A 27,237-nucleotide genomic window follows, 5' to 3' on the forward strand; every position below is an offset into this window, starting at 1 on the left:
TTGGTTTAAGTTAACTCCTATATGTTTATGGAGTTTATACAATGAGAGGAGAACCAGGGCTCTCCTCCAAATTATGTCATAGAGGTATGCTCTCTCCAAGGCTTCCTGGCCCTGCTTCCCTCCAGGGGAGCAGGGGAGCAAAGGGCCCCTCCTCTGAGCATCTAGAGCAACTGTACCTTCCTCTGTCACTCACTGGCAGCACTCCCCAGCCAGTACCCCCCCAGCGATATGTCTGTCCTAAAGGAGCATAAGCCTCCCCAGGGAAAAGCCATGGTTCATACACCCCTGTGTCCCTGGCAAATATCAGACTCAATAACTACTGATTGAATGAATAAACATTTGACCATTGTCATGAGTCCCTGGTTGGAATCCTTCTTTCCAGTTTTCAGATGAAGAACTGGAAGTCCGAGATTGCATAGCGCAGCCGTGTTGAGGGTGTTACCCCTGAGTGTGTATGTTATCCCCTGCCTCTTGGGTTTGTCCACTAAATGTGCGCCCCGGGCTCAGGAGCCCCGGCTGCCTCATTACTGTGGCCTGTTTGACTCCGTCTCATCTTGTATTCTCCTTTGCGCAGGGGTCTGGGCCATGGCGCCTTTGGGGAGGTGTATGAAGGCCAGGTGTCCGGAGTGCCCAACGACCCGAGCCCCCTGCAAGTGGCTGTGAAGGTAAGAAATGGCTCACTTTTGAGCCTGCCCTTGGCTTGCAGACTCTGTAGGCTGCGGCTGTCAGCTCACAGCCTCCTCCTCCTCCCCACCCTCCTTTTCTCTGCCCAGACGCTGCCTGAGGTGTGCTCAGAACAGGACGAACTGGATTTCCTCATGGAAGCCCTGATCATCAGGTAAAGCCACAGAGAGACACCCTTGTCCCAACTCCCCACTGCCCCAAAGAACCTGGAGAGGTTTCTAACAGATCGATCTCTCCAAGGGAAATGGTGTTGTCCCCAGCATGTCCCCTTTTCTCCAGTAGGAGACTCCTAAACATTCTAGACACTTCTTACCAGACTGAAACCACCCCTGGTGGTTGTTTCAGAAACAAAATCTGTGTGGCCTAATAATCCCACCGATGTCACGGCCTGCAACCAGTTCCCTGCTGTTCTCCATCGGTTCTTCTTCCCTCACTTTTTCTTAAGAAATGGAGCATGCTAGACTTTGACAGTACAAGATACAATCTCCCTCCAAGACCCTTCACCAATCCCAGTAAATGTGCTCCTAATATGATGAGGCCACCCCATCCTAGGCTCCCGTCAGCAGGGCTGAATCTCAGCTGGCTGCACCTTTTGACTTGAGGCTCCAGGGTCTGTATTGAAGCTGAGAGTCTCAGTGCCTGTGGCTCCTGAGGGCATCCACAGTGGCAGCAGGTCCCCTCAAGGAGGAGGCAGATGTTTGACCTCAAGATCAGGTGGGGGCTCATGGCCCCCGTCACACCAGCAAGACTCTGAACGTCCTGACAGGTGGGGGCAGATTGGGATGTCCCCTTGGTGGAAGTGGCAGGGGTAACAAGGCCAGGCAGTGTGAGCGATATGGCTGTGAGGTCTGGAGTCACAGGAGAACACACAAAATAACATTTATTTTCTGATGATACATGTAATTCCTGATTATGAATAAAACTTGGCAAGTATGAGATTATATTGAAGAAGACCCAAATCGCTCAATCTCACTACTTGGTGGTAACTAACCATTATGTGTTGGTGTCTAATCACCCAGTCTTTCAACACTTGGGGGGGGTGTACATGTATGTGTATGCACACACATGCATGCACATGTTGGCCCATGTGGAATTCCTAGGCCCCACTGCCTGTGTGTCCTAAAGGGATCATGTTAACAAGAAAACCCAAGTCTTGGTCCCTCCCATGAGGAATCCACAGGAAACTGATGGACTCATGAGGCCATCCCCTTTTCCTGGCTCTGTTTCACACGCTGTCACCTGGCAAGTCTCACGCAGTCTCTCTTAGAAGCAGTTGTTTTGCTTCACCTTCTGCCTGAGGCCTTCCTGGGAGAAATCGACCATGAATTCTAGTGCCCAGTCCGTGCACCAGTATCTGAGACAGACACCCTCCTGCCCCGAGACACTTTCTCACCCAAGTGCCTGGGCAACATCCTCGCACCTCCAGCCCCTCTCCTGCAAACGGAACTCCTGTGGAGCCTGCTCTGGTTCTTCCCACCTGCTCATCAGTGAGATTCTGGGTTTAGGCTCAGCCCGGGACCCCTGCTGCCCCTGTTTACAGAATGCATTTATACATTGTAGCTGCTGAAAATGTAACTTTGTATCCTGTTCCCCCCAATCTAACATTCGCCCAGACTCAGCTAATTTTGGTTATACCCCACTCTGCTCTGCAGCAAATTCAACCACCAGAACATCGTTCGCTGCATCGGGGTGAGCCTGCAAGCCCTGCCCCGGTTCATCCTACTGGAGCTCATGGCAGGGGGAGACCTCAAGTCCTTCCTCCGAGAGACCCGCCCTCGCCCGGTGAGTGACAACCAGTCTTTGCTGCAGTTGTTGTGCCAAGGACAGGAGCAAGGATGGAAGGAGCAAGAGTGGGCAGCCTGGGTAGCAAGTTCCTCGGTGGAACTCAGGAAGTCAACTTTAGGCTTGGATAGAGGGGTGACTGACTAGAAGAGAATGAACAGAAGACAGAGGTAGATGATGGCTAAGCCCCAGGCCCAAGGAGCTTGTGCAAGGCTCCTGCAATGCATTTATATTAGTCCATTCTTGCATTCATATAAGAACTACCTGACACTGAATAATTTATAAAGAAAAGAGGTTTAACTGGCTTATAGTTCTGCAGGCTGTACAGGAAGCGTGGCTGGGGAGGCCTCAGGAAACTTACAGTCATGGCAGAAGGCGAAGGGGAAGGAGGCACCTCTGACATGGCTGGAGCAGAAAGAAGGGAATGCAGGGGGAAGTGCTATATACTTTTAAACAACCAGATCTCATGAGAACTCACTCAGTATCATGAGAACAGCAAGGGGGAAATCCACCCATGATCCAATCACCTCCCACCAGGCCCCTCCTCCAACACTGGGGATTACAATTCAACGTAAGATTTGGGCAGGGACACAAATCCAAACCATATCTGCATTCTATAGCCTGGATCCATTCTCATGGCCTGCTGACTCTGGAAAACCAAACTAGAGACAAACACAGAGGGAAACTTTCATGCCAGCCATGTCACTACTCAAGCAACTGACCCGGGCAGGTCACTCTGCAGTTACTCATTCAGAGCCCACTGTCCTCCTGTCTCAAGTAGGGATAATAATACCTGGACATTCTAACCTCCTATTTAGGAAGGTGCTACACACATTTTATGGTTAACAGAGCTTGGGAAGTGAAGATACCCAGGGTGGGCCCAGGAATCCCAAGCTCCAGCCCCAACTTGGCCATTAGACACCCATGTGGTTTAGGGCAGTCTTAAACCTTTAACCTGGGTATCCACACAGGTGAGATTTGAGGATTGGACTAGAACATCTCAAACGTGGTTCTAAATTATTAAACACAGCAACCTGGGCAGACCCAGAGCCCAGCTGCCCATGCTTGAGTCTGCAGGTCTTCAGCAGGCCCTGGGTACCAGGAACTGGAACTGAGCAGGCCCCAGGGTTAGGATCTAGGCTTCCTCCAGGAACCACTGTCCTGTGGGGATCACAGGGAAGACTTGCACAGGAAAAGCAGCAGCCACCCTCCCGCCCCCAGGAAAGCAGGGAAGGACCAACAGCCAGTGGTTTCAGAAAGCCCAACCTGACCACACTGCTCACAGGGACTCAAAGTGGTGACGGAAGCCCTGCAAGGTCATGGCTGTTCTGATCTCTACCTTCAGTCAGGATCCATGTAAAATACCTTCACCTTAGCCACTGGGTGACTCATCTCGGTATCTAAGAAGAATACTGTCTTACCCCTTGAGAAGAGGAATGTGTGTGCACCTGAGCATACCTGGCAGGAGGACTGGGCAGGGAGCAGGGAGATAAAGACTACCCCTGTCTCATAAGAGCCCTCGTCAGCTAGCATCCTCCTCAGACCTTCCAGATTTCTCAACACCACCCTAGGAACAGACGATGCAGATCCCTCCCCAGTTCTATGGATGAGAAAGCTGTGGCCCAGAGAGATTATGGGACTTGCCGTGGCCACACAGGAAGTGGAAGAGCTGGGACTAGAACTCAGGCCTTATGACTCCTGATTCAGTGCTCTCTCCAACTTACTGCTTATCCAGTGGTCCCCTCTGGGAAACTGTAAACTATCAAGATGAGGTTGGGTGCTTAAAGCCAACACTGCCAGGCATCCCGGCATCTCTGCCAGGGTACAGGCATCAGATTCACTGGCTTTCCCACCACTACCTAGGAGGGCAGAGCCTTTGACTCTCATGCCCTGAGATTCTCAGCAGCGCTGCTGTCAGTGGGGGACACGTGGTATCATACTTTGGGGAGAGGCACAGCCCTGGTTCTCCCACTGGACCTTCCTGAGGCTCAAGAAGAGAAAGTCGTATGTATGCCAAGGAGAGAGACTTTGCAAAGGGAGTCTGGGAGCCCAGCACTTGGCAAGTTCAAGGTTCAAGGACTTCAGGGGCAGGAGAGGGCAGGAGTGAGGAGTGGGCCTTCTCTCTCTCTCTTTCTCTCTCTCTCTTCCTCTTTCTCTCTCCCTCTCTCAAAGACAAAGGCATCTCTCTCCTTTGATGATGAAAGATGATTCCAATATTATTACAAAGAAAAAGTCCAGCAAAGAAAGGCAGATCATTCAATCTCTCACCACCCCCAACCCAGAGTGCTGCCCTTGGAGAGTCCGAAGAGGAGCCTGTCCCCAAGTTCTGCCCTCTAACAGCAGGCACTACCTGAGGGTCGCCCACAGCGGGGAGGGGGCCTGCCCTTGGAAGAGCCACTTCTCAGGGCCAGAGTCCCACCCTCACCCAATCTGCTCTTTCAACCCCTGGCCCGGCTTTTCCTCTGTGGCTCTTGTTGCCAACCAGACACACCCCGGCAGCACCCCAGTCATGGTCCTCCCCGCCTCCCATACACCCACCAGGCCTAGGTGAGCTGTCCTTTCTGGGATCCTTGGCTGATTTCAAATGTCCAATTGGGGTCCTCCAGAGCCACCAATGCGGATGTGTTTGTGGCAGCAGCTTCCCTGGGGCTTAGCTGGGTTTCCTGCATAGATTCTCAGGGTCACAAAATCCAACTTTGTAAGATAAGGATTCAGTGGACTGTGAAAAAGGAATGTGATTTCCAGCAGACAGACAGGACTAATATCAGTAAATCCTACACAGGATAAAAGAGGGTAAATCGGCCAAGGGACATGAGGGATGGAGAAACATGTGCTGTGAAGAGAAAGTGGGTGGAGGTGTGCCTCCAGATTCTGAAACTCGGACTTCAGAGGCCTGAATTCCACCTGATTCACTTGTTGAAATCACCCTGATACTCCCAGGGGTTCCCTGATGACCTCCTGTGTGCAGGCACCAGCCTTGGGGTGCAGAATCAGACAAGGTCTCTGTCCTCACTTCCTGCCAGCTCTGGAGCTCAGTGGCTCCACAGACTTTAGATCAGGATCAAAGGCCCTTTGAGATGGGATAAAAGGCTCTGGCCTCAGACAGCATCTGTGCAAACATGAAATGACAGAACGGACATGCAGACGCAGTAGACAGAGTGGATGCCCAGGTCAGCCGTGCCTGTCATGGAAACAAAATGCGTGGGTACAGATGAAAACAGCACTTGGTCCCAGGACTCCACCTCTTCAGGAATGAAGATCCCTTTTTAATGTCAAAAAAATTATACAGACCCAACATTTATTCAGTAAATATTTATGCACGGCTCCCTATATGCCAGGGATAGGTAAGAGCTGTACTTTAGTATCCATGAATTCAGTCAATAATGACAAAAGCCATTAAGAAGTCAGTAATCGGCCAGGCGCGGTGGCTCAAGCCTGTAATCCCAGCACTTTGGGAGGCCGAGACGGGTGGATCACGAGGTCAGGAGATCGAGACCATCCTGGCTAACACGGTGAAACCCCGTCTCTACTAAAAAATACAAAAAACTAGCCGGGCGAGGTGGCGGGTGCCTGTAGTCCCAGCTACTCAGGAGGCTGAGGCAGGAGAATGGCGTAAACCCGGGAGGCGGAACTTGCAGTGAAGTGAGTCGAGATTGCGCCACTGCACTCCAGCCTGGGCGACAGAGCAAGACTCCGTCTCAAAAAAAAGAAGTCAGTAATCTCTTTATAAAGGTGTAGGTCATTAATCACAACAGTGTCTGTGACTATTTGGGACATGGTAATGCCTGTGGGTAGTGGCTGTATGGAAGACATTCAGAATACAGTTGGCTTATTGGATTCCAGAGGTCCACAGTCCACAGGCAAGAGACCAACGATGACAATGCTGGCTCCAAACACATAAGGGATATCTGGTGCCAAGGAAAAGTGGGGACTTCTCGCCGCTTTCTTTTGTTTTTGAGACGGAGTCTGGCTCTGTTGCCTAGGCTCTGTGGCCCAATCTCGCCTCACTGCAACCTCCGCCTCCCTGGCTCAAGTGATTCTCCTGCCTCAGCCTCCCGAGTAGCTGGGATTACAGGCATGTGCCACCATGCCTGGCTAATCTGTGTATCTTTAGTAAAGACGGGGTTTCACCATGTTGGCCAGGCTGGTCTCAAACGCCTGACCTCAGGTGATCTGCCCGCCTCAGCCTCCCAAAGTGCTGGGATTACAGACATGAACCATTGCACCTGGCCATTCCTCACCACTTTTCAAAGTGGGCTTCTGCTGCATTTTGTTTGTTTATGTTCCCCATCTGCATTCTTTGCCTCTTTTTCATCATTCCCTCTCATCTTTATATGCATCAATTTTAAAACATCTGCTGGGCACAGTGTCTCACACCTGTAATCCCAGCACTTTAGGAGGTTGAGGCGGGCAGATCGCCTGAGGTCAGGAGTTTGAGACCAGCCTGGCCAACGTGGTGAAACCTCATCTCTACTTTAAAAATACAAAAATTAGCCAGGCCTGGTGGCGGGCACCTGTAATCCCAGCTACTCGGGAGGCTGAGGCAGGAGAATCGCTTGAACCTGAGAGGCGGAGGTTGCAGTGAGCTGCATCGTTGCACTCCCGCCTGGGCAACAGAGTGAGACTCCATCTCAAAAAGAAAAAAAAAGAAAAATCCTATTCTGTTTTTCACTTGGCAAAAGGATTCCTAGCCTTTGTCCTGTGATGGTTCATCTCTGAATACTTGGGGAGAAGCTATTAATGCTTTAGAAAGGGAGCAATCTCAATATTATTTTATTTTATTTTTAGAATATATTATCCTTTGGGAATAGCCCCTCAGAAGCTGTGACACCAAACAAATCATTCCTGTTTTCTCAACAGTAAAAGTACAATATTGACCTAAAGGGCATCCCTGAAGGGAACACCAGTGCCCTAGGGGCCTCCCACTCACACGTGCTCTCAGAAGAACCCATGCGCAGACAGCCCTCAGAGCCGCGGCACTCCCTCCCTGGACTCTCATGCACACGAGCGGGCAGCAGAGACTCCGATCATTCCCATCAAGCAGCACCCACACCTACTTGATCTTCCAGTTCTATCCCGCAAACCCACCATGGGGAGCACCCATAGCAAGGCCCACAACCATGGCCGTGAGAACAGCTGGGTCCGAGGAAGTGCTGCACTCCAGTGGCAGATGGGGATAAAATCCTGATTCCTACTCTTTGCCCCAGGAGGGATGCAGATGGGTGCACTGGCTGGCAATGTTCTGCAAGTCTAGATTCAGCATCGGGTTTGCCAATGTTCACAGCTCCTCCCACCCCACCCCACCCACGCACACAGCCCCTCCCAGACACACACAACCCATGCCACACACACAAAAAACACATATACACACCACATGCATATACACAACTCACATCACAGGCACCACACATATTCACAACACACAAAAAACACACACCACACACGTACATTACATACACAAAACATGTACACACATCTAAACACAACACACACACAAAACACACCACACACATACACAACACATAATACACATATACACAACACACACACTACACTACCTGGTTCAAGTGATTCTCCTGCCTCAGCACACACCACACACATGCCCCCCCCACAGAAACACACCACATAGACATATACCACATACATACACTACACACACACACACCTCACATATACAAAACACACACCGCACACACGCCCCCCACATACACATATACCACATATATATACTCACGCACACACCAGACACATCACACATATACACAACACACACCACACACACCCAGATACACCATATACCACATACATATTATACTAACGCACACACCACACAATCACACATGCCACGCACACACCACACACACATATACAACACACACCATATATACCACAGACATATACACACCACACACACTACACACACAGACACACCACACATATATACCACAGACACACATATACACACACACACATACACCACGCACACCTCACACACCCTACACATAGCACACAATACACAAAACACAAACATATACACACCACACCATACACACACCCCCTACACATGTACATACACAACACATGCACAGAACACACACACCACACGCATATATACACAACGCGCACTACACGCATACACACCACACACACGCACGCCACAGACACGTACACACCACACACCTCCCATAACCCATGCTTGCTGACCGTCTGCCCTGTGCACACTGATTAGTGGAGCAGTTAATCTGCTCTGAGCAGCCAAGGACAGGGAGGCACATCAGCCTGGCCCGTAAGTTAATGTTGGGAGAGATTTAGTCCCCACAGCGCTCCAGGCTCCTGGGGCTTCCGAGACATCTATGGCCCTTGCATCCTGAGTGATGGGCACTAAGACACAAAGATACTGGCAGGAAGAGAATCTTCCTCAAGGCTCTAGCGCAGCTAGAACCGGGGCCTCCTCTGTTAGGGACAGAGGGCACGTTCCTGAAGAGCGAAAAGGTATTTATTTCTCGTTAGGGGCAGAGGGGGTACCTCTGCTCCTAAGGAGGCCTCTGGAGAAGCCAAACACAAGGAGCTGTTTTCCGAGTCCCCCTGGCCTCCCATGTGGCAACCCCTCAATACCTCGGGTGCCCTGATGAGGCACTGCCCGAGGCTGCTGGCGTGGGTGCTCCTGACAACCCAGGGAGGCCGACAGTCCCACGCCACTGTGACAGATGAAACTGTGGCTCTGAGAGGCTGAGCAGCCAGCCCCAGACCACATGGCCTGGAAGGGGCCAGCAGGCTGGAGCCCGGGTCAGCTCGATGGTCCACTGAAGTGTGGTATTTGCCGTTTGTGGGTGCTGTATTCCGCATTCGCTGTGCGTTGGGCACAGTATTCACATACACTCCGTCCCCGCTCAGGCACTCTCTCTTCCATTTTAATTCCTTGGATCCTCTCCCAAGGAGGAGGGAGGATGCCTCTCCTGACCCAGATCCTTAAAGCCCATCTCCGGGCAGCTTTGGCTCCACCCTTATTAGCTGTGTGACCTGGGGTGAGTCACTTAGCCTCTCTGAGCCCTCAGCCTTCTCATCTTTAATAAGGAGATCACCTTCTCTTCCAGACCTACCACACGGCAGATCATGTGTGTGCTCTGGGGAATGTAAGGCACCGGCAGGGGTACTATCCACTCTCAGTTTTCTCCCCTAGAACTGAAGCATGGCCTAGAGAAGCAAGACTCTGTTCTGCCTCCGCCAGACCCAGGCCATTGCTCCAAGGAGTCCTGGCCCTGAGCTATGGCAGAGAAAACCCCCAGCAGGCTAAGCCTGCACCCAGACCCCACCTGGTTCCACCACTGCCACCTGGCTAGGTGACTTCCCTGTGAGCACCTCAGGACTAAAGAGCCCAGTCCTCAGCCCACCCTTTGAAAGAAGAGCAAAATAGGAGAGCTACAAGCATGAATTTCCTGCAGGGAGTTTGCTCAGGTGCTCAAGAGTCACCAGCTTAAACACCTTTCTTGGGGCAGCCCTAAAGGGGGTGGATTTGACACCCTGCCTGCATGAGCTTCCTTGAGTAGGTGTGTGAATCATGTTCCGCCAGGTAAATCCTGGCCTGGGGCTATCATCAACCACTCAGCCACCCATCACTCACTGAACCCCCAGAGTGTGTCCAGCATTGTGCTGGGAGCTGAGGGAGGGTGACATCCCTGTCTCTGGAACTTCAACAACGTGACTTGGGGAAATGGTGAAATCAACATGGAACAACACAGTGACTCGGACACTGCCTGAGGCTGAGCTGCCACCCACGTCAGGGACTTAGGAATTAAAAGAGAGGCCAAGATGGGATGTCGCCTTCTGAAAAGACTTCATTGTGCTCAGCAAGGCTGTCCAGGAAGCCAAGATGGGATGTCCCCAGAGGGGTAGGGAGGTGACATCTCCTTTTGCATGAAAGAGACCTCATGCAGAAAAGCTTGCGATAGCTCATAATTGCCCAGCATTTCCCAAAAGCTTTTCTTTTTCAATCAATTTTAGCGCTGGATCTGCTTGAAGAAAATTAGTTTTAAGAAGTATTTTAAGACATTTAAATTGAGGATTTTAAAAACTGCCCTATTCCCCCGTGGTTTCCTCCCAAACTTGTTTATAAATTGGGGGTATTCAAATCCTTATGAAGATTGGGGTGAGAGAATGTGCACAATAAATTAAAAGGAAAGCACACCTGCTCCAACCTGGCTTCCCGGAGTCTGGGTGCTCCGAGCCTTCGCTGCATGCTAGCATCACATTACCTGGGAAGATTTCAAATATACAAATGCTGTGCCCACTTAGAGAGGTCTGGATTGAGGCCCAAGCCTCCAAATTCTTTCAGATGCCTCCGGGTGATTTCCAATGTGCAGCCAGGGCCAAGGCCCCTGGTGTAGCTGCATGTTCACCGTCTGCCTGCTTGTGAGCACTGGAAGCCAGCGTTTCCGATTTCCCTCCTCTCACTGACAAGCTCCTCGTCAGTGGCCCGCTTCTCTCTCCCCACAGAGCCAGGCCTCCTCCCTGGCCATGCTGGACCTTCTGCACGTGGCTCGGGACATTGCCTGTGGCTGTCAGTATTTGGAGGAAAACCACTTCATCCACCGGTGAGTCAAAGTGACCGTGCTCTTCCTGTCATCCTGTCGCTGTCTGTGTGCTTTCCTGCAGATCTCAAGGGCTTACATCACTAGGTCTCCCTCCAGGGCTGTTTGGATGTAGGATGATTCAGCTTTGGTTTGTTGTTTTTTGTGAGAGACGGGGTCTCACTTTGTTGCACAAGCTGGTCTCGAATGTCTGGGCTCAAGTAATCCTCCTACCTTGGCCTCCTGAAGTGCTAGGATTTCAGGCATGAGCGATGGCTCCTGGCCCCTTCAGCTTTGTCTTTGAGATGGTAACTTATTCTATCAGGGTTTCACTTGCCCCTTACATAAAACAGGTGTCATAAAATATCCTTGCCGGGGCTGGAGACCTGTAAGTTAATTCTTAACCTCCTGTGAGGACCCCTGCCTGGATCTGGAATGTTCAAGTCCTGTATCACTTTAAGGCTTCCCCCCTGTAGAAAACTGAGCTCCATACGGGGAAGTTAAGGAATTGCATTTTTGACAATGCATGGCTTACAGGCAAGGATGCTGTTGTATTCATCTTTATATACCTGGCATATAATGGGGACACAATGTTTGTTGGATATATTATTTTTTTCTAAAATACTCTGAAATGAAGCATAATGATGATTTTCATTACTTCTATACTTCATTTCTTCTATTATAATCATTCTTGTGTTTAAAAGCTGTACGGACTGGGACATCATGCTATGAACATCATATATCATGTATGTCTTTCCTTGTGAAAGCTGACGACTTTCTCAGCTGACAGCTTGAAATCAGAAAACTAAAACAGATCATCAGGCTCTTTGCAGAGTTCTTCCTTAATGATTTGCCTCTAATGTAGTAAATAATAACTTGGTGAACTCACAATAATTTATTAACACATGTCTTCAAAGAGTTTAAAGCATGTTCATAATCATTAAAATATGTAAGTACAAAATAGGAAATGAGAGATGCTGTAAGAGCTTAGAAATAGAAAATTATCATGCCTGTAATCCCAGCACTTTGGGAGGCCGAGGCAGGAGGATCATGTGAGGTTGGGAGTTCGAGACCAGCCTGAGCAACATGGAGAAACCCCATCTCTATTAAAAATACAAAATTAGCCAGGCGTGGTAGGGGTTGCCTGTAATCCCAGCTACCTGGGAGGCTGAGGCAGGAGAATCACTTGAACCCAGGAGGCGGAGGTTGCGGTGAGCCGAGATCACGCCATTGCACCCCAGCCTGAGCAACAAGAGCGAAACTCCGTCTCAAAATAAAAAAAGAAAAGAAAGAAATAGAAAATTATGCAAATATATAACAAGCTATGCTTTCTCCCTAATAAAAATGGGGAAACGAGAGGTCAGGAAGTACACCTGCCTAAGTTCCAAAGTCACTCCTAACATGAGGCAATCCACTCTCAGAAGAGCTTATCCTCTTATGTCACTTCATCCTTTTGGCCTTCAGTTCTCCCTCTAGCTTCTAACCCTTTCCAACTTGCAGGTCATGCTGCTTCATAGAAATAATGGAAGCAAAAAAGGAGCTGGGACCAGCTCCACCATCTGCTGCTTCTAAGAGTGTATCAGTTCTGTTCTTTTTTTAAGGTCATTTTTCAGCCCTTTCCCCCGCTCCCCAGTCCTGTTCTTGTCCTTTGCATTGTACCTAGAACTTTCCATAAATCTCAACTCTGGGCTTTGCCATTCCATTAGTCAGCCGAGACAAAGCCGCGCTCCTTTTGAAGTCGTCCTTTATTAGGGTCGTCTTTCCATCTTTTGTCCATGTGCCGTAAGTGTGGACTCCTCTGAGAGCAACCTGTGTCACCTTGGTGACCAGATGTCTTCCTTCACGTAGCATTGGGATCTTTTCTCCTTTTTTTTTGGATCTCTGCCCACGTTGGTCACCATAGCATACAGATTCTTTCTCTGGCTGAGGGATCATTTCCATGTGTCCTCTGACCTTTTGACATCTGCTTTCCTACAGCCACAAGACATTTCGATGATACCCAATGCTCTGTTGTTATGATGTTAACAGGATTACATTCCCTCAAGACTCCTGTCACTTCCATATCTAGAAATAGTTACTGAAGGTTGGAGTTAGATCCCAGAGCCATCGTTTATTGCTCTTTTCTCCTTTTTGGGAAATTAAATTGTCAAACACCAAATCAAGAAGGTATCAGATGATCTGTTTTAAGCAAAAGAAAACTTCTGGCAGAAATTGTCCATCTCAATCAAAGCTTTTCTTCTGGGGTAATTTGGTCATTTGTATGGAAAAAACGTCTTTTATATGTTCTAACTAGCTAAGAGGTCTATGGTACATACCCACAACAGAGTTGCCTCGAATTCTCTCTCCCTCCACCCTTTATCTGCTCTTAAGATTCATGGACTTCCACACATGTATACTTTTACGCTTTTGGAATTCAGAGTGGAACTTCCTTACCAGATCCACATGCTTCCATTTTTTAAAGAAATTAGATCTTTTTCCTTTGGACATGGTTTATTGCCATTTCATGAATGATGTGTCATTCTCCCAACTCTTGGTATGTTCTGTATATTGCACTTACCTTCTTGCCATTAAATTCACAATCACTTTTTAAAGCAACCATTCCATGTGCATCAGTGTAAAGACTTTTCTGGAGCCATAAATATTGCTCCTGGTCTACTTTGCTATATTTCTCTTGAGAATTAATGGCTATACAGCCAACTATTTTTCTTCCTTTTTGATGTCATATGTGTTACGCATGTATGGTTTTATGGGGGCATTTTATACACCACCTCAAAATTCAACTTAAACCTTCTGGATCAGGTCAGCAGTATTAACAACATGAATCTCCTACCTGAACCCATTATTCTTGTACCCTCAGCCATGATCCCCAATCAAGATCCTATGTTTTAAATACTATCCTGGCAGCCAGTTGATTCTCTAAGTCCTTTCTTAGCCTAGGATCAGAACCATCATGAAACCAGTTGAACATGAAAACAGCAGCTGTGCTCCCTAAGTACATCTTGTTTTTTTCTGCACAGGAACCTTAATATTATTAGAGACCCATCCTAGACTTCTTCTGGCTGTATCCCTCATTCCTATATGCATGACCAGAATGGTAATCAGTCAGACAGTAGAAGCTGATGAGTCTGGGGGCAGACCACAGGAAAGCAGGTCATCTAGAGTCAACAGCAGAGATGACAACTTTTTATCACCTGAAAGAAACGATTCTTCAGTCATGTAGCTTAGCAAAGGCTTTAGATACAATCATGGACAAAAGAACCATAATGGCTTATTTAAAATAATAATAATTATAATAACTTTGGGAGGCCAAGGCAAGTGGATCACCTGAGGTCAGGAGTTCAAGACCAACCTGGCCAACTTGATGAAACCCTGTCTCTACTAAAAATACAAAAAACTAGCCAGGTGTGGTGCTGCATGCCTGTAATTTCAGCTACTTGGGAGGCTGAAGTAGAATTGCTTGAACCCGGGAGGCAGAGGTTGCAGTGAGCCAAGATCACGCCATTGCACTCCAGCCTGGGCGATAGAGCAAGACTCTGTCTCAAAACAAAACAAAACAAAAAACTAGAAATATTTCTGAATATCTTAATCTACTTGAATTTGATTTCAGGGAAGTCATGCTGTTCTAAAACACTTTTTCAAACAACTGGCAGAAACCAACCAGTGGTTTGTTCCAAATCTGCCTAAGGTCAAATAACATTCCTTATGACCCTATGTTATCTACTTTTAGCTTACTTTTTAAAAAATAAAATGAGGACAGTAATAGCACCTTGTGTCTTATAGGGTTGTTGTGAGAATTATATATGAAGCACTTACAACAACACTTAGCACATAGTAAAAAGCCAATAAATCCCATTTCCTAGTATATTGCATTTCATTATGATTGCCCCATTAAACATTTTTAATCATTTCCCCTAATCCTTTTCCATTTCTCTGTAGTTGTGAGGCCTAGAATTGTTAAGGCTGTTTCTCTCACACTGAAGAATACTATACTAAAGGAAACATAGGGAGGAGAAGGAACTATTTAAACTTCAGCTTGGAGATAAAATCCTAGTGATGGACGTAGTACACTTATCTTCCTAGGGATAAAATTAGGATATGCATTTTCTTTCTTCCCAGAGACATTGCTGCCAGAAACTGCCTCTTGACCTGTCCAGGCCCTGGAAGAGTGGCCAAGATTGGAGACTTCGGGATGGCCCGAGACATCTACAGGTGAGTAAAGACTGCCTCACCCCTCGAAGCCTGTCTCTTCCACCTCAGCCCCTCAAGCGAATGGGGTGTGGCTGCTTGTCCCTTACATCATCTCCTGGTACCCTGTCAACTTTCCACCTAAAATTTCACTAAGTTCCTTTTCAGGATATGGGAAACTTGAATTAGTGACCATGCCTGAAGGCCTACATCCAGGATCACACTTCCTGCAATAATTGACACCAAGTTCTTTTTTTTTTTTTTTTTTTTTGTGAGACAGAGTTTTGCTCTTGTTGCCAAGGCTGGAGTGCAATGGTGCGATCTCGGCTCACCACAACCTCCGCCTCCCGAGTTCAAGCGATTCTCCTGCCTCAGCCTCCCGAGTAGCTGGGATTACTGCGCCACCATGCCCGGCTAATTTTTTGTGTTTTTAGTAGAGACGAGGTTTCTCCATGTTGGTCAGGCTGGTCTCAAACTCCCATCCTCAGTTGATCTGCCCACCACAGCTTCCCAAAGTGCTGGGATTACAGGTGTGAGCCACCATGCCCAGCCCACACCAAGTTCTTAATTAGGTTGTCCATCGGTTCCAACTCTAATCCGGCCATGCTCTGAGACATGGGATAACTTGGATACCTGATGTGGAAAGACCTTCAAAGCGAACTTTATTGAACTTCCTCAACTCTTCTTCTCAGTCCTCAGGAATTCTAGGTGGCTATGGCTTCTATCACCCCAAGCACCTGCCTCCCAGATCGGGCAGGATGCAGGGCCTAGCTCATTGCTCAGCTTTAGCCACCCCAGGAGATGTGGAGTACAGTGCAGAACCCATCGGTACTTACCACAGCCTTAGGAGATGTGGAGTACAGTGCAGAACCCATCAGTACCTAACACAGCCTTATTTTTTTCCCTGCCACATTTTCAAGGCTACATTTAAAAACATTTTCTTCAATTTTAAAAGCTAATACTACTTTAATTGTACTTTTGCTCACTCTTCTCTTCCCAGCCCCTAGTTCCTTTTTTTCCCCTGATTATTTACAACACTGACTTGCTATGTGAGCTGAGCAAGTCCCTCCTTGCATGGGATGACCCCTTCCCTAACTCACAGGGGTAGAGACAGGAGCAGTGGTTATATGGAGCTTTAACTCTTTGGAGAATAAGTGAGACTGATCCAGACACCACCCCTCAAGGCCTCAGTCAAACATGGTAACAGTCCCCAGTGGGGTGGGCATGCTGAGGCGATCACGTTACCACGGGGCAGCAGCATGTGGAAGATGTAGTAAAGACGTTTCTGGAGCGTCTACCACTGCTCTCTGTCATACTCCTCTCCTTTGCTCCACTGCACCTTCTAACGCTACCCACAAGCTCAGCATTCCTTCCTCTCCTTCCTCTCCTTCCTCAGAATATGCTGGGACTGCCTCTCATTTCAAATACAAATGCTGCAGCATGACTTCTCAAGCCCTCTGTTATCTGACTTTTCCTTCCCAGGCTCAGCTCTGACAGCTCCCAGCTCCAGGCTTCAACCACCCTAAGTTATCTACAGTCCTTCATTCCCCACCTACTCTATACTTTGTGCAATGGCACGGGTCAGGAATGGTCTTCTGGGAGAGCGTCCTTCCTACTCAGCTCCATCAGTGCCCTTCTGTGAAGCTTTCCCTGTCCCTGACCCCTGCTCAAGTAGAATGAATCCATTCTTCATTTGTGTCACTGAGCCTTGCACATACCTGCATTACTGTATGTGTTGTTCTATATTGCAACGCATATATATCCATTTCTTCCACTAAACAATATCCTTGGGAGACAGAGACTGGCCTATTTATGTCCTCAGCACATGGCAGAGTACTTGATACACACTAAATATTCAGCACATATTTATTGAGGTAATTAATTAATGTCAAGCTGGTAGGAAGCTGCCTCCTGTAACACATTCAGAGAGGAGAACACCAGGCTAGACATGCAGTTGGCCTAACAGGCAGATGAGTTAATTTATTGGTTTTTATCAGTGAGTTGCATTAATGACATTACTGATGAAAACTAGTAAATTAACTCATCTACTTTGCAAGCCAACTCCACGCCTAGCCCTGTGTTCTTTTGTCTGGGTGTGTCATGGCAGGCAGCGTCCACACAGCTGTCTAGATTACTGGTTGATTGCCTATACTGAACTAAATGTTGTGAGTGTCAGAGGATCCAAAATGATTAAGACACAAGGCCTGCTCTCAGTTGTCCCATTTTGGATCTTGCATTACTGCAGATCATCAGAAACACACTATACTTATAAGGTTGCAGTAATGTTATTCATTGTGAGCTATAACAAACAAAATCCAACAGGGAAAGCTAAACATCTGCTAGCAGGTATCTTAGTCATTGCACAGATCATTCCTCTCATGCCTCTCGTGGGTTATTTTGTCTTCTGTTAAATGACACCAAAGTTCTTAACTAAATGATCTGTGTGCCCCTGCTCTCCTCCTGAACCACCAAGGACCCTTGGTTAATTTCAGACCTTTACTGGGTAGACTATATTGTTGCCATTTTCTCAACTTTCCCGACAGAGTGGATGCTTAGTGCCATCTCCAGATCCTAGTTTGGTTTTCCTCTCCTTCCTCACAGGGCGAGCTACTACAGAAAGGGAGGCTGTGCGATGCTGCCCGTTAAGTGGATGCCCCCAGAGGCCTTCATGGAAGGAATATTCACTTCTAAAACAGACACATGGTAAGTGTGCTATCATCCTCCAGGTATCCCTGCAGCCGTAAGGTGGTGCTCCTGGGCCAAATGATTCCATACTTTACGCCGGGAGCCCCTGGGTTAGCAGGGAGGGAAAAGAGAAGAATCAATACACCCAACAACAGTGGTTCTCAAATGTGAGCATATATCAGAATTCATAAAGACTTGTTAAAATTCAGATTATTGGACCCTACCCTGGGCATTTATGATTCAGAAGGTCTGGGATCTAGCTGAGAATTTGCATTTCTAACAAGTCCCAGAGTCATGCTGCCTTTGCTGGCTGGAGGACCACACATTAACAGTCACATGTAATTTTAAATGGCAGATTGAACGTATGCCCCTCACAAAGTACACATACACATACACACACACCCCACAATAAAGGGAGTCTTTTATTTGCATTAAACCCTGCAAGGACACAACAATGACAAAATTTTCGAAACTGGGAAGTCATGAACACGTGGTACCTTACTGACAAGACTAGAAAGTGTATCTCTAAACCAACAGTCCAGATCCAGAAGCAGGGCTGGTTCCCTCGGCCTAAGAGCCCCAGAAAGGCCCAGAAATTGAAAGCAGGGGTGTAGGCCAGGCACAGTTGCTCACGCCTGTAATCCCAATACTTTGGGAGGCTGAAGCTGGAGGACGGCTTGAGTCCAGGAGTTCAAGACCAGCCTGGGTAACATAGCAAGGCCCCATCTCTACCAAAAATTTAAAAATTAGCCAGGTGTCATGGTACACGCATGTGGTCCCAGCTACTCTGGAAACTTGGATGGGAGGATCACTTGAGCCCAGGAAGGGCTGCAGTGAGCTATGATCATGCCACTGCACTCCAGCCTGGGCAAGCAAGAAAGGGAGAGAGAGAGAGAGACAGCGGGGGACGGAAGAGGGGGTAGGAGGGAGGGGGAGAGAAGAGAGGGAGGGAGGAAGAAAAGAAGGGGAGGTATAGCAAACAGGAAAATTCATGAAAGGTCTGTTTAAGGAATAACTAAATCCTGTGGCTGAGCTCCTCACCCCTGAAGCTTGCTGGCTGTCCCTCATCTACCATCAGCACAAGACTGGGGCTCTCTCCCTGAAAAGACTGAACTGAATTCTCTCTGGTCCTGGCCCCCACTGGCCCCTCAGCACCAAGAACACTGGCAACTGGGCAGGAGATCAGCTCATTTCTCTTTGGAGGACTGATGAAGAGAAAATTACAGATACAATACTGCCAAGCGGGGCACAGGTGCAGTGTGCTGAATAATGGCCGCCTGAAGGTATGACGTCCTAACCCCAGAGGCCAGAATTGTTGCCTTATAAGAAAAATGGGTCTTTGCAGATGTGATGAAGTTGAGGATCCTAGAGTGGGGCAGCTGTCCTGGATTATCTAGGTGGGCCCTAAATGCCATCGCAAGTATCCATATAAGGGAGAAGAACCAGGAGATTTCATACACACAAAAGAAGAGGCAGTGTGAGCACAGAGGCCAAGACTAGAGATGCAGTCCCAAGTCAAGGAGGTCCCACAGCCACCAGAAGCCAGAAGAAGCAGGGAACAGAGTCTCCCCTAGAGCCTCCGGAGGGGACACAGCCCTGCTGACGCCTTAATTTGAGTCCTGTGATACCAGTTTCAGATGTCCAGCCTTCAGAACTCTCAGAGAATGAACTTATGTTGTTTTAAGCCACCATGTAGTTTTTTGTTTGTTTTGTTTTGTTTTTTACAGCAGTCACAGAAAATTACACCCAGTGAAACAAGCAAGCAAGCAAGCTGCCCACCAGCCAATGTCTTACACAGGACTTTCCAATGGCTTCTTAATGTCCTGGTCTTAAAATATGAACAGACAACCCAGAATCAACAAACACTTGAGAAAATATTCTAATCTGAAGAAAACAAACATATAAAAAGGAACTTGAAAGAAGAAACATGTAGAAAGTTTAGGAAAACTTTTTTTAAAAACTATAATATCCTCCGAAAGATCAGAAAAACTATTGCAACCATAAATGGATGACAAAAGGTTATTTTAAACAATACTTTTAGGAGGATAAGGAAATCCAAGTGTGATAAGAGGCAGCCTCGAGGAGATGGGCATGGCTGCCCTGAAGCCTGTGTGGGCTGCGTGTTCTCACTTTCTTCCAAAGAGTATAGGGCTGGGGCAGAGGGGAAAAAGAAACTTCACAGTGGAGAGACCTGACAAATACAACCTCAGCCAGGTGCTCAAAGTCCACCTCAACAGTGATAAGTCTAGGGCCCAAGCACGGTGGCTTATGCCTGTAATCCCAGCTCTTTGGGAGGCCAAGGCAGGTGGATCACTTGAGGTCAGGAGTTCGAGACCAGCCTTGCCAACATGGTGAAACCCATCTCTACTAAAAATACAAAAATTAGCTGGGCATGGTGGTGGGCCCCTGTAATCCCAGCTACTCACGAGACTGAGGCAGGAGAAATGCTTGAACCTGGGAGGTGGAGGTTGTAGTGAACTGAGATTGTGCGACTGCACTGCAGCCTAGGCGACGAGTGAAACTCCATCTCAAATAATAATATTAATAATAATAATAACAACAACAGGACTGGGTCGTGTTGCTGGTATGCACCCCTGATGTGATGAAAATGGTACTTTACCTCTGTGGTCTTCTTCCTCCCCATGTCCCATAACCACAGTCTAATCATGAGAAGAACAGACAAATCTCAACTGAGGAATATTCCACAAAATCCCTGACCAGATCCTCAAACCTGTCAAGGTCATAAAAAACAAGGAAAGTCAGAGATGTTGTCATAGTCAAGAGAAGCCTAAAGAAATAGGACAATTCAGTGTAATGCGATATCCTAGTGGGATTCTGGAATAGAAAAAGGACATTCAGTGAAAACTAAGGAAAGCTGAATAAAGTATGGGCTTCAGTCAATAAGCCTTAATTGTGGTTCATTAATTGTAACAACTGTATCATACTAATGTGATACTAAAAGTAGCAGGAATCGAGTATGAGGTACAGGAGAACTCTGTATTCACAGTTTCTTCCAAGTTTGAGCTGTTCTAAATACCAAATCTTATTATTTAAAAATTAGATGACAGAAATGTAAAAGTAATGAAAAGGATGGAGTGTGAAGCTAAATAAACCTTCCAGAAAATAAACCTAAAAAGAAATGGGAAATATAGGAAAATATAATAATTTTTTATTTAAAAAATTAAGGGGTGTAAACCAAAAGGTCCAATTAGCTGACAAAATAGGAGTCCCAGAGAGGAGGAGCAGAGGAAATGAAGAGAATAAAGACAGCAGAGAAATCATTCAAGATTTCCTAGCACAGGACATAAATTCCCAGAATGAAAGAATTCACCAAGTGCCAATCACCATGGATAAAAAGGGCAAATCCTTGGCTGGGCGCAGTGGCTCATGCCTGAAATTCCAGCACTTTGGGAGGCCAAGGTGGGTGGATCATGAGGTCAGGAGTTCGAGACCAGCCTGGCCAAGATGGTGAAACCCATCTCTACTAAAAATACAAAAATTAGCTGGGCGTGGTGGTGGGTGCCTGTAATCCCAGCTACTTGGGAGGCTGAGGCAGGAGAATTGCTTGGACCTGGGAGGCGGAGGTTGCAGTGAGCAGAGATCACTCTAGCCTGGGCAACAGAGCAAGACTCTGTCTCTCAAAAGAAAAAAAAAAAAAAAAAAGGCGCATCCTTAGGCCAATGGTGATAAAGATCCTGCAAACGTCCATGAAGAAAAAATTTAAAAATTAATAGTAAAAAATACTAGTGATAAAAGATAAGGAATCCAAATGGCATCAAATCACTTAACAGTACCACAGGAAACGTAAGAAGACAATGCATGAATGAACAACCTCCACATTTTGAAAGCCTGGCGCTGAGATCATGTCATAACATGATGCGTCCACGAATGGCCAGAGCTGCCTTTCTGGCCAGCATTACATAATGAAAGCAAGAGCCTTTGTTGTTTTTACACCAGTGAGATTTGGTTTTAACATAACCCAGTGGATCTCTAAGTGTGGTCCATCAGCACCACCTGGGAACTGCGAATCCTCAGCCCCCACCTCAGGCCTAATACAACAGAAACTCTAGGGGTGGGACTCCGCAATCTGTGTTTTAACAGATGATTCTGATATGATATGCAGTGAAGTTAGAGCACCAGCAACCCAGGGGATCCAGAGACAGAGAATAACTTAAGCAATTAAGTAATTGTCCCGAGCACATGCACATCCCGTGACCCAACACTCCTATTTTTAAGTATCTACTTGTCCCGAGCACATGCACATCCCGTGACCCAACACTCCTATTTTTAAGTATCTACATTAGAGAGAAGATGACACAAATAGACTTGGGCGCTGGATGTTCACTTGCAACATTGTTTACAATAGAGGAAAAGCAAAACAAAAATAAAAACAAAACCCAACCCAACTACCCCTCAACTAGGAGATGGAAAAATTTACTGTGGTTTACTTACATCCTGGAAAACTATCCAGCGGTATAAGAGAACACACTAAACCTACATGTATCAACATAGATAAACCTCAAAAACAGTGTTCAGTGAGGAAAAAGCAAATTACAAAAAGGAGTAGGATATCATTTATGTATAACTTTACAGTATAAAAAATGTCTATAATACAGAGTATTGTTCGTGCTTTCACGCAGTGTTTAAAAATGGGAAACATACAAGGGTAGGATACAGTCTAACTTCAGGGGAGCGGAGAGAGGGAGGTGGGGTCCTCCTGTCTCTTAAGTCTTCATAAAGAAAGGGAGAGCGGACACAAATAAGGCAGAAGATTAACATCTAGATACATAGATACTCTGGTCCTTTTTAAAGTTTTGACTGTTTCACAATTGGAATGCTTAAACAAATTACATAGCTGCAGGAATTGGGAAGTGCTCTAAGACAGGCAGAAGGATGAGGAGCTGGGGGTTTTTTGGCAAAGGTGGGCGGGGGGAAGCTCCTTACAGGAGGTAACTTCGATACCTGAAAGACAGAAAGGGCAGGCCTTGGAAAGATCTGGGAAAAAGGCTTTCCAGACTGCAGGAAAAGCCAGTATGAACAGCCAGAGGCAGGAATGAGCCTAGCTTGCTTGCTGAGAAATTAAATCAAGTCCTGATGGTCAGAGCTAAGGGAGCCCAGAGCCAGTAGGGGTGGAAGGGATGGGTCACAACACAGACGGCCTTGGAACTCAGATGAGGGGATGTGGATTTTATTCTAAACACCATGGGATGCCGGTTGAAGGGTTGTAAGCAGGAGTGTGATATGATCTTTGCTTTTTTTAAAAAAATCCCTCTGCCATTGAATTTACACTAGAGGTGGGTAAGTGAAGAAGGAAACCAGTTAAGAAAATCCTGCACTTTGCTAGCTGAGAGAAAGAGGAGAGTGGTGTGGCTTGGTGGTGGCAGTGTAGAGGTAGTGCAAAGTAGTCAGATTGAAGACGTTTTTTGTTTTTTGTTTTTTTTGAGACAGTCTCGTTCTGTCGCCCAAGCTGGAGTACAGTGGCGCCATCTCAGCTCACTGCAACTTCCGCCTCCTGGGTTGAAACAATCCTCTCACCTCAGCCTCCCAAGTAGCTGGGATTACAGGCTTGTGCTACCACACCCAGCTAATTTTTGTATTTTTAGTAGAGATGGAGTTTCACCATGTTGGCCAGGCTGATCTCGAACTCCTGACCTCAAGTGATCCGCCCACCTCGGCCTCCCAAAGTGCTGAGATTGCAGGCGTGAGCCACAGCGCCCAGCCTCAAGATCTATCTTGAATGTAGAGTTAACAGGACTGCTGACTGTTGGTAGGAAGTGGAGGGGTGTGGGATAACAGAGTCAAGGACGACTCCTGGGTTTTGGGCTTGAACAAATGCATAACCAGAGGTGCTGCTGAGTTGGGAAAGAATGGAGGAGGAGATGGTGTGGGTTCAGAAGGAGTTCCATTAGGGCATGTTAAATTTGAGTTGCCTATTAACATAGGCCAGTGAAGCTAATGAGTGGGCATCTGATAGATGAAACTGAAGCTCAAAGAACTGCGTGAGATCTTGGAATCTGCTGGATGGACATTTAAAGATATTAATTTTCGGCTCCCATTTTTCCTAAGAGCATACCCTCTATCACACCTGGAGACCATCTTCCACAATGGCTTTTTTTCTTTAATCATAACCTCCTTTCAGGTTATGATTAAGGAGAAAAATGTAGCTTTTAAAGACTGACACGGAGCAGCTTGTTATTTTAAAATCTTTTATCAGATTGTTATCTTCATTGATTCAAATGTTTAACAGTTTAATCAGTAATGATGTATGCTATTTCTATCATGTCAGGCAGAGCAAGTTTAATACAAAAAGAAAGTGAAGTTTTAAATATATATATATGTATATATTTCTCTTAATTTGATTTTAAATGCTCTGGTGCAAAGCTTTGGACTTTGTCGCTCCTATTTAGGGCAGGCTTATAGGTGATGAAAGAACCATCTGGCATACAAAATATAGATTTGCCCTATCTGTAGGGTTTCTACATAAAATACAAAATGGCCAGTGAAATTGAATTTCAGATGCACAGCAAAAAGTTTTTTAGTATAAATATTGGAGCATACATATACTAAAAGAAACTATTTGTTGCTTATCTGGAACTCAAATTTAACTAGGTATCTGGTATTGTTATTTGCAAATATGCCAATCCTACTTGTTCAGAATTATCAAAGTTCTATGACCAATACTACTTATTGCTCCCTTGAACTCTAAGAAAATAAATATCCATGTGCAGTTCTATCAGTGCTCTCAAAGGATGCTATAACCTGTATCTATCTAGAAAAGCAGAAAACATATAGCTGTAATTCTTTAGGCCTTATTGCCAGTTTCTTGCTCATTTGATTTTGCCTAGTTAGTTTTGCCTTGAAGGGAAGTAAGATCGCCAAACAGAAAGGAAGAATATACGTGCCAGGCAATTTGTAGGTAGCAAAATCAAGAGATCTAATAATGTATTCCAGTCTGTCTCAGATTAGTTGTATAATAACCTCTGCTTCAACCTTCTCACCTGAAAAATAGGGAAAATATCTTTGCCCAATCCTCACAACAGTCTTTGAAATTTCACATAGATGATGACAATAAAAGCACCCTATGTTTCTTAGAAGATGGAGGAACTATTTTCCTCTACAATTTTTGTGGTAATATTTGCTAACCTCAGAAAACTACAGTCAGACACTAAAAGATAGTCTTTGTCAAAAAGCTAATCATTAGAGTAGTGGTTTAAAGTTTTAATCAAAATATCAAAGGTGATTCTTTTAGAACACGAAGAATTCATCTCATAAAGTTTTTAAAACAAATGAGAAATCAAATATTTTTTAAAGAGAAATAGACAAAAATGCCTTATCAGATATTAAGACAAATACACGAAAAGTAAAACAGAATGGTATCAATGCAAGAAGCAGACAAATAGATGAAGTGAAAATATAGCCAGAAACAGACCTGTTTTTAATCGCGAGTCAATGGGTAAGGAGGAAATTATCTTATGCATAGTGTTGGAAGAGTAGTTATTTGAAAAGCAAATCAATTTAGGTCCTTACCTCACACTAGACACCAAATTAAATTCCAACTAGATTTAAAAGAGAGGAAAAACAAACACAACTAGAAGAAGATAGCAAATATTTATCTAATCTTTAGCGAAGGGAAGATTGTATAACTATAAAGTAAAGGAAATCATGACATTAAAAAAATAGGTTTCACTATCTCAAAATAAAAATCTTTGGTATGCTAAAAAGTAGCATTAGAAAGTAACTAAGGCCAGGTGCGGTGTTTCACATCTGTAATCCCAGCACTTTGGGAGGCTGAGGTGGGAGGATCACCTGCGGCCAGGAGTTCGAGACCAGCCTGGCCAACATGGTGAAACCCTGTCTCTACTAAAAATACAAAAATTAGCCAGGCATTGTGGTGGGCACCTGTAATCCCAGCTACTAGGGAGGCTGAGGCAGGCAATCAACTTGAACCTGGAAGGTGGAGGTTGCAGTGAGCCGAGATGGCGCCACTGCACTCCAGCCTGAGTAACAGCAAGACTACATCTCCAAAAAAAAGAAGAAAACAGAAATTAATAAAAGTATTTGAATTTTTTATAAAAGGTTAACATCTCTGACATACAAAGAATGCCTACAAATCAAAAAGAAAATTGATAGATACCAAAAAAATGAGCAATTCATGGAAAAAAGTGAAATGAATTAATAAACACTTGGGAAAACATCCAACCATGTTAATTATCAAGTCAATAAACATAATTTAAAATATTCTACCATTTTTTGCCTTAAAATCAGCAAAAGTTGTTATTATTAAGAATACTCAACGCTGGTGAGTGTGTCTACCACGCTTTTACATGGTGCTGGTAGATGAATAGAATAACACATTTGGAAACCAAATAGTATGTATCAAGAATTTGTCAACATTCATATTCTTTTGAACTATTTATTTTACTAGAACTATCCTACATTTTAATTCAGTAACTACCCTGAATTACTAGATTATCCTATCTGGATTCAAGACCTATCTTGAAAGTAGAGTTAATAGGACTGCTGACTGTTGGATGGGAAGTGGAGGAGTGTGGGAGAAGGGAATCAAGGACGACTCTTAGGTTTTGGGCTTGAAAAAACGTATAACCAGATATGCTGCTGAGTTGGAAAAGAATGAAGGAGGAGATGGTGTGTGTACAGAAAGAGTTCCATTTGGGCATGTTAAATTTGAGTTGCCTATTAAAATAGGCCAGTGAAGTTGATGAGTGGGCATCTGACAGATGAAACTGAAGCTCAGAGAACTGCAAGAGACTATGGAATCAGCTGGCTGTACATCCTAATCTAGTAATTCAGAGACTTTATCTTAAAATCTTCCTTTTAAAAAATGCACAAAGATGTTCATCATAGTATTTTAAATATTTTGAAAACTGAAAACAATGTGGAAATAAGGCAAACCAACTACTCAATGGAATGTTTTATAGCCATTAGCCATTCCGAATGTTACTTATAACATGCACTGGCATGGAAAATATTTATGCTATAATGAAATGTGCAGAAAAATCAAGGTCCAAAATTGCATATTGAATATAACTGCGACTAAGTGAAAAAAAAAAACTCAGCACAGAAACGACTTACACATTAACAGTGATTGTCTTTTAAGGAAGCATCACGTGCAGTATTTTCTTATTTTTAAAAGTTTTCTACGTTTTAAGAGTTCTCTATTATGGCCAAGGGTATAATGAAAAAAAAAAAAAGGTTGAAATTGTATGTCTGTGTGCCTGTGTGAGTGTGTGAGTGAATGTGGGTGGGTGTGTGAGTGAATGTGGGTGGGTGTGTGAGTGAATGTGGGTGGGTGTGTGAGTGAATGTGGGTGAGT

At 45.7% G+C, this 27,237-nt stretch overlaps 1 protein-coding gene across 1 annotated transcript in view; it reads left to right on the forward strand.

Annotated features, from left to right (window-relative positions):
* Window positions 1-27,237, forward strand: part of ALK (anaplastic lymphoma receptor tyrosine kinase) — a gene marked incomplete at its 3' end in the record, with an annotated part of 732,271 nt that overhangs the window by 703,975 nt on the left and 1,059 nt on the right. The window contains exons 21-26 of the mRNA XM_011960583.1: window positions 575-665; window positions 774-838; window positions 2,337-2,466; window positions 10,960-11,057; window positions 15,150-15,242; window positions 17,820-17,921. Of these exons, the coding sequence (XP_011815973.1) occupies window positions 575-665; window positions 774-838; window positions 2,337-2,466; window positions 10,960-11,057; window positions 15,150-15,242; window positions 17,820-17,921 (579 nt within the window). The remainder of the gene's footprint in view (window positions 1-574; window positions 666-773; window positions 839-2,336; window positions 2,467-10,959; window positions 11,058-15,149; window positions 15,243-17,819; window positions 17,922-27,237) is intronic.

Source organism: Colobus angolensis, unplaced genomic scaffold (assembly GCF_000951035.1).
Source record: "Colobus angolensis palliatus isolate OR3802 unplaced genomic scaffold, Cang.pa_1.0 Scaffold515, whole genome shotgun sequence".
Taxonomy (NCBI): domain Eukaryota; kingdom Metazoa; phylum Chordata; class Mammalia; order Primates; family Cercopithecidae; genus Colobus; species Colobus angolensis.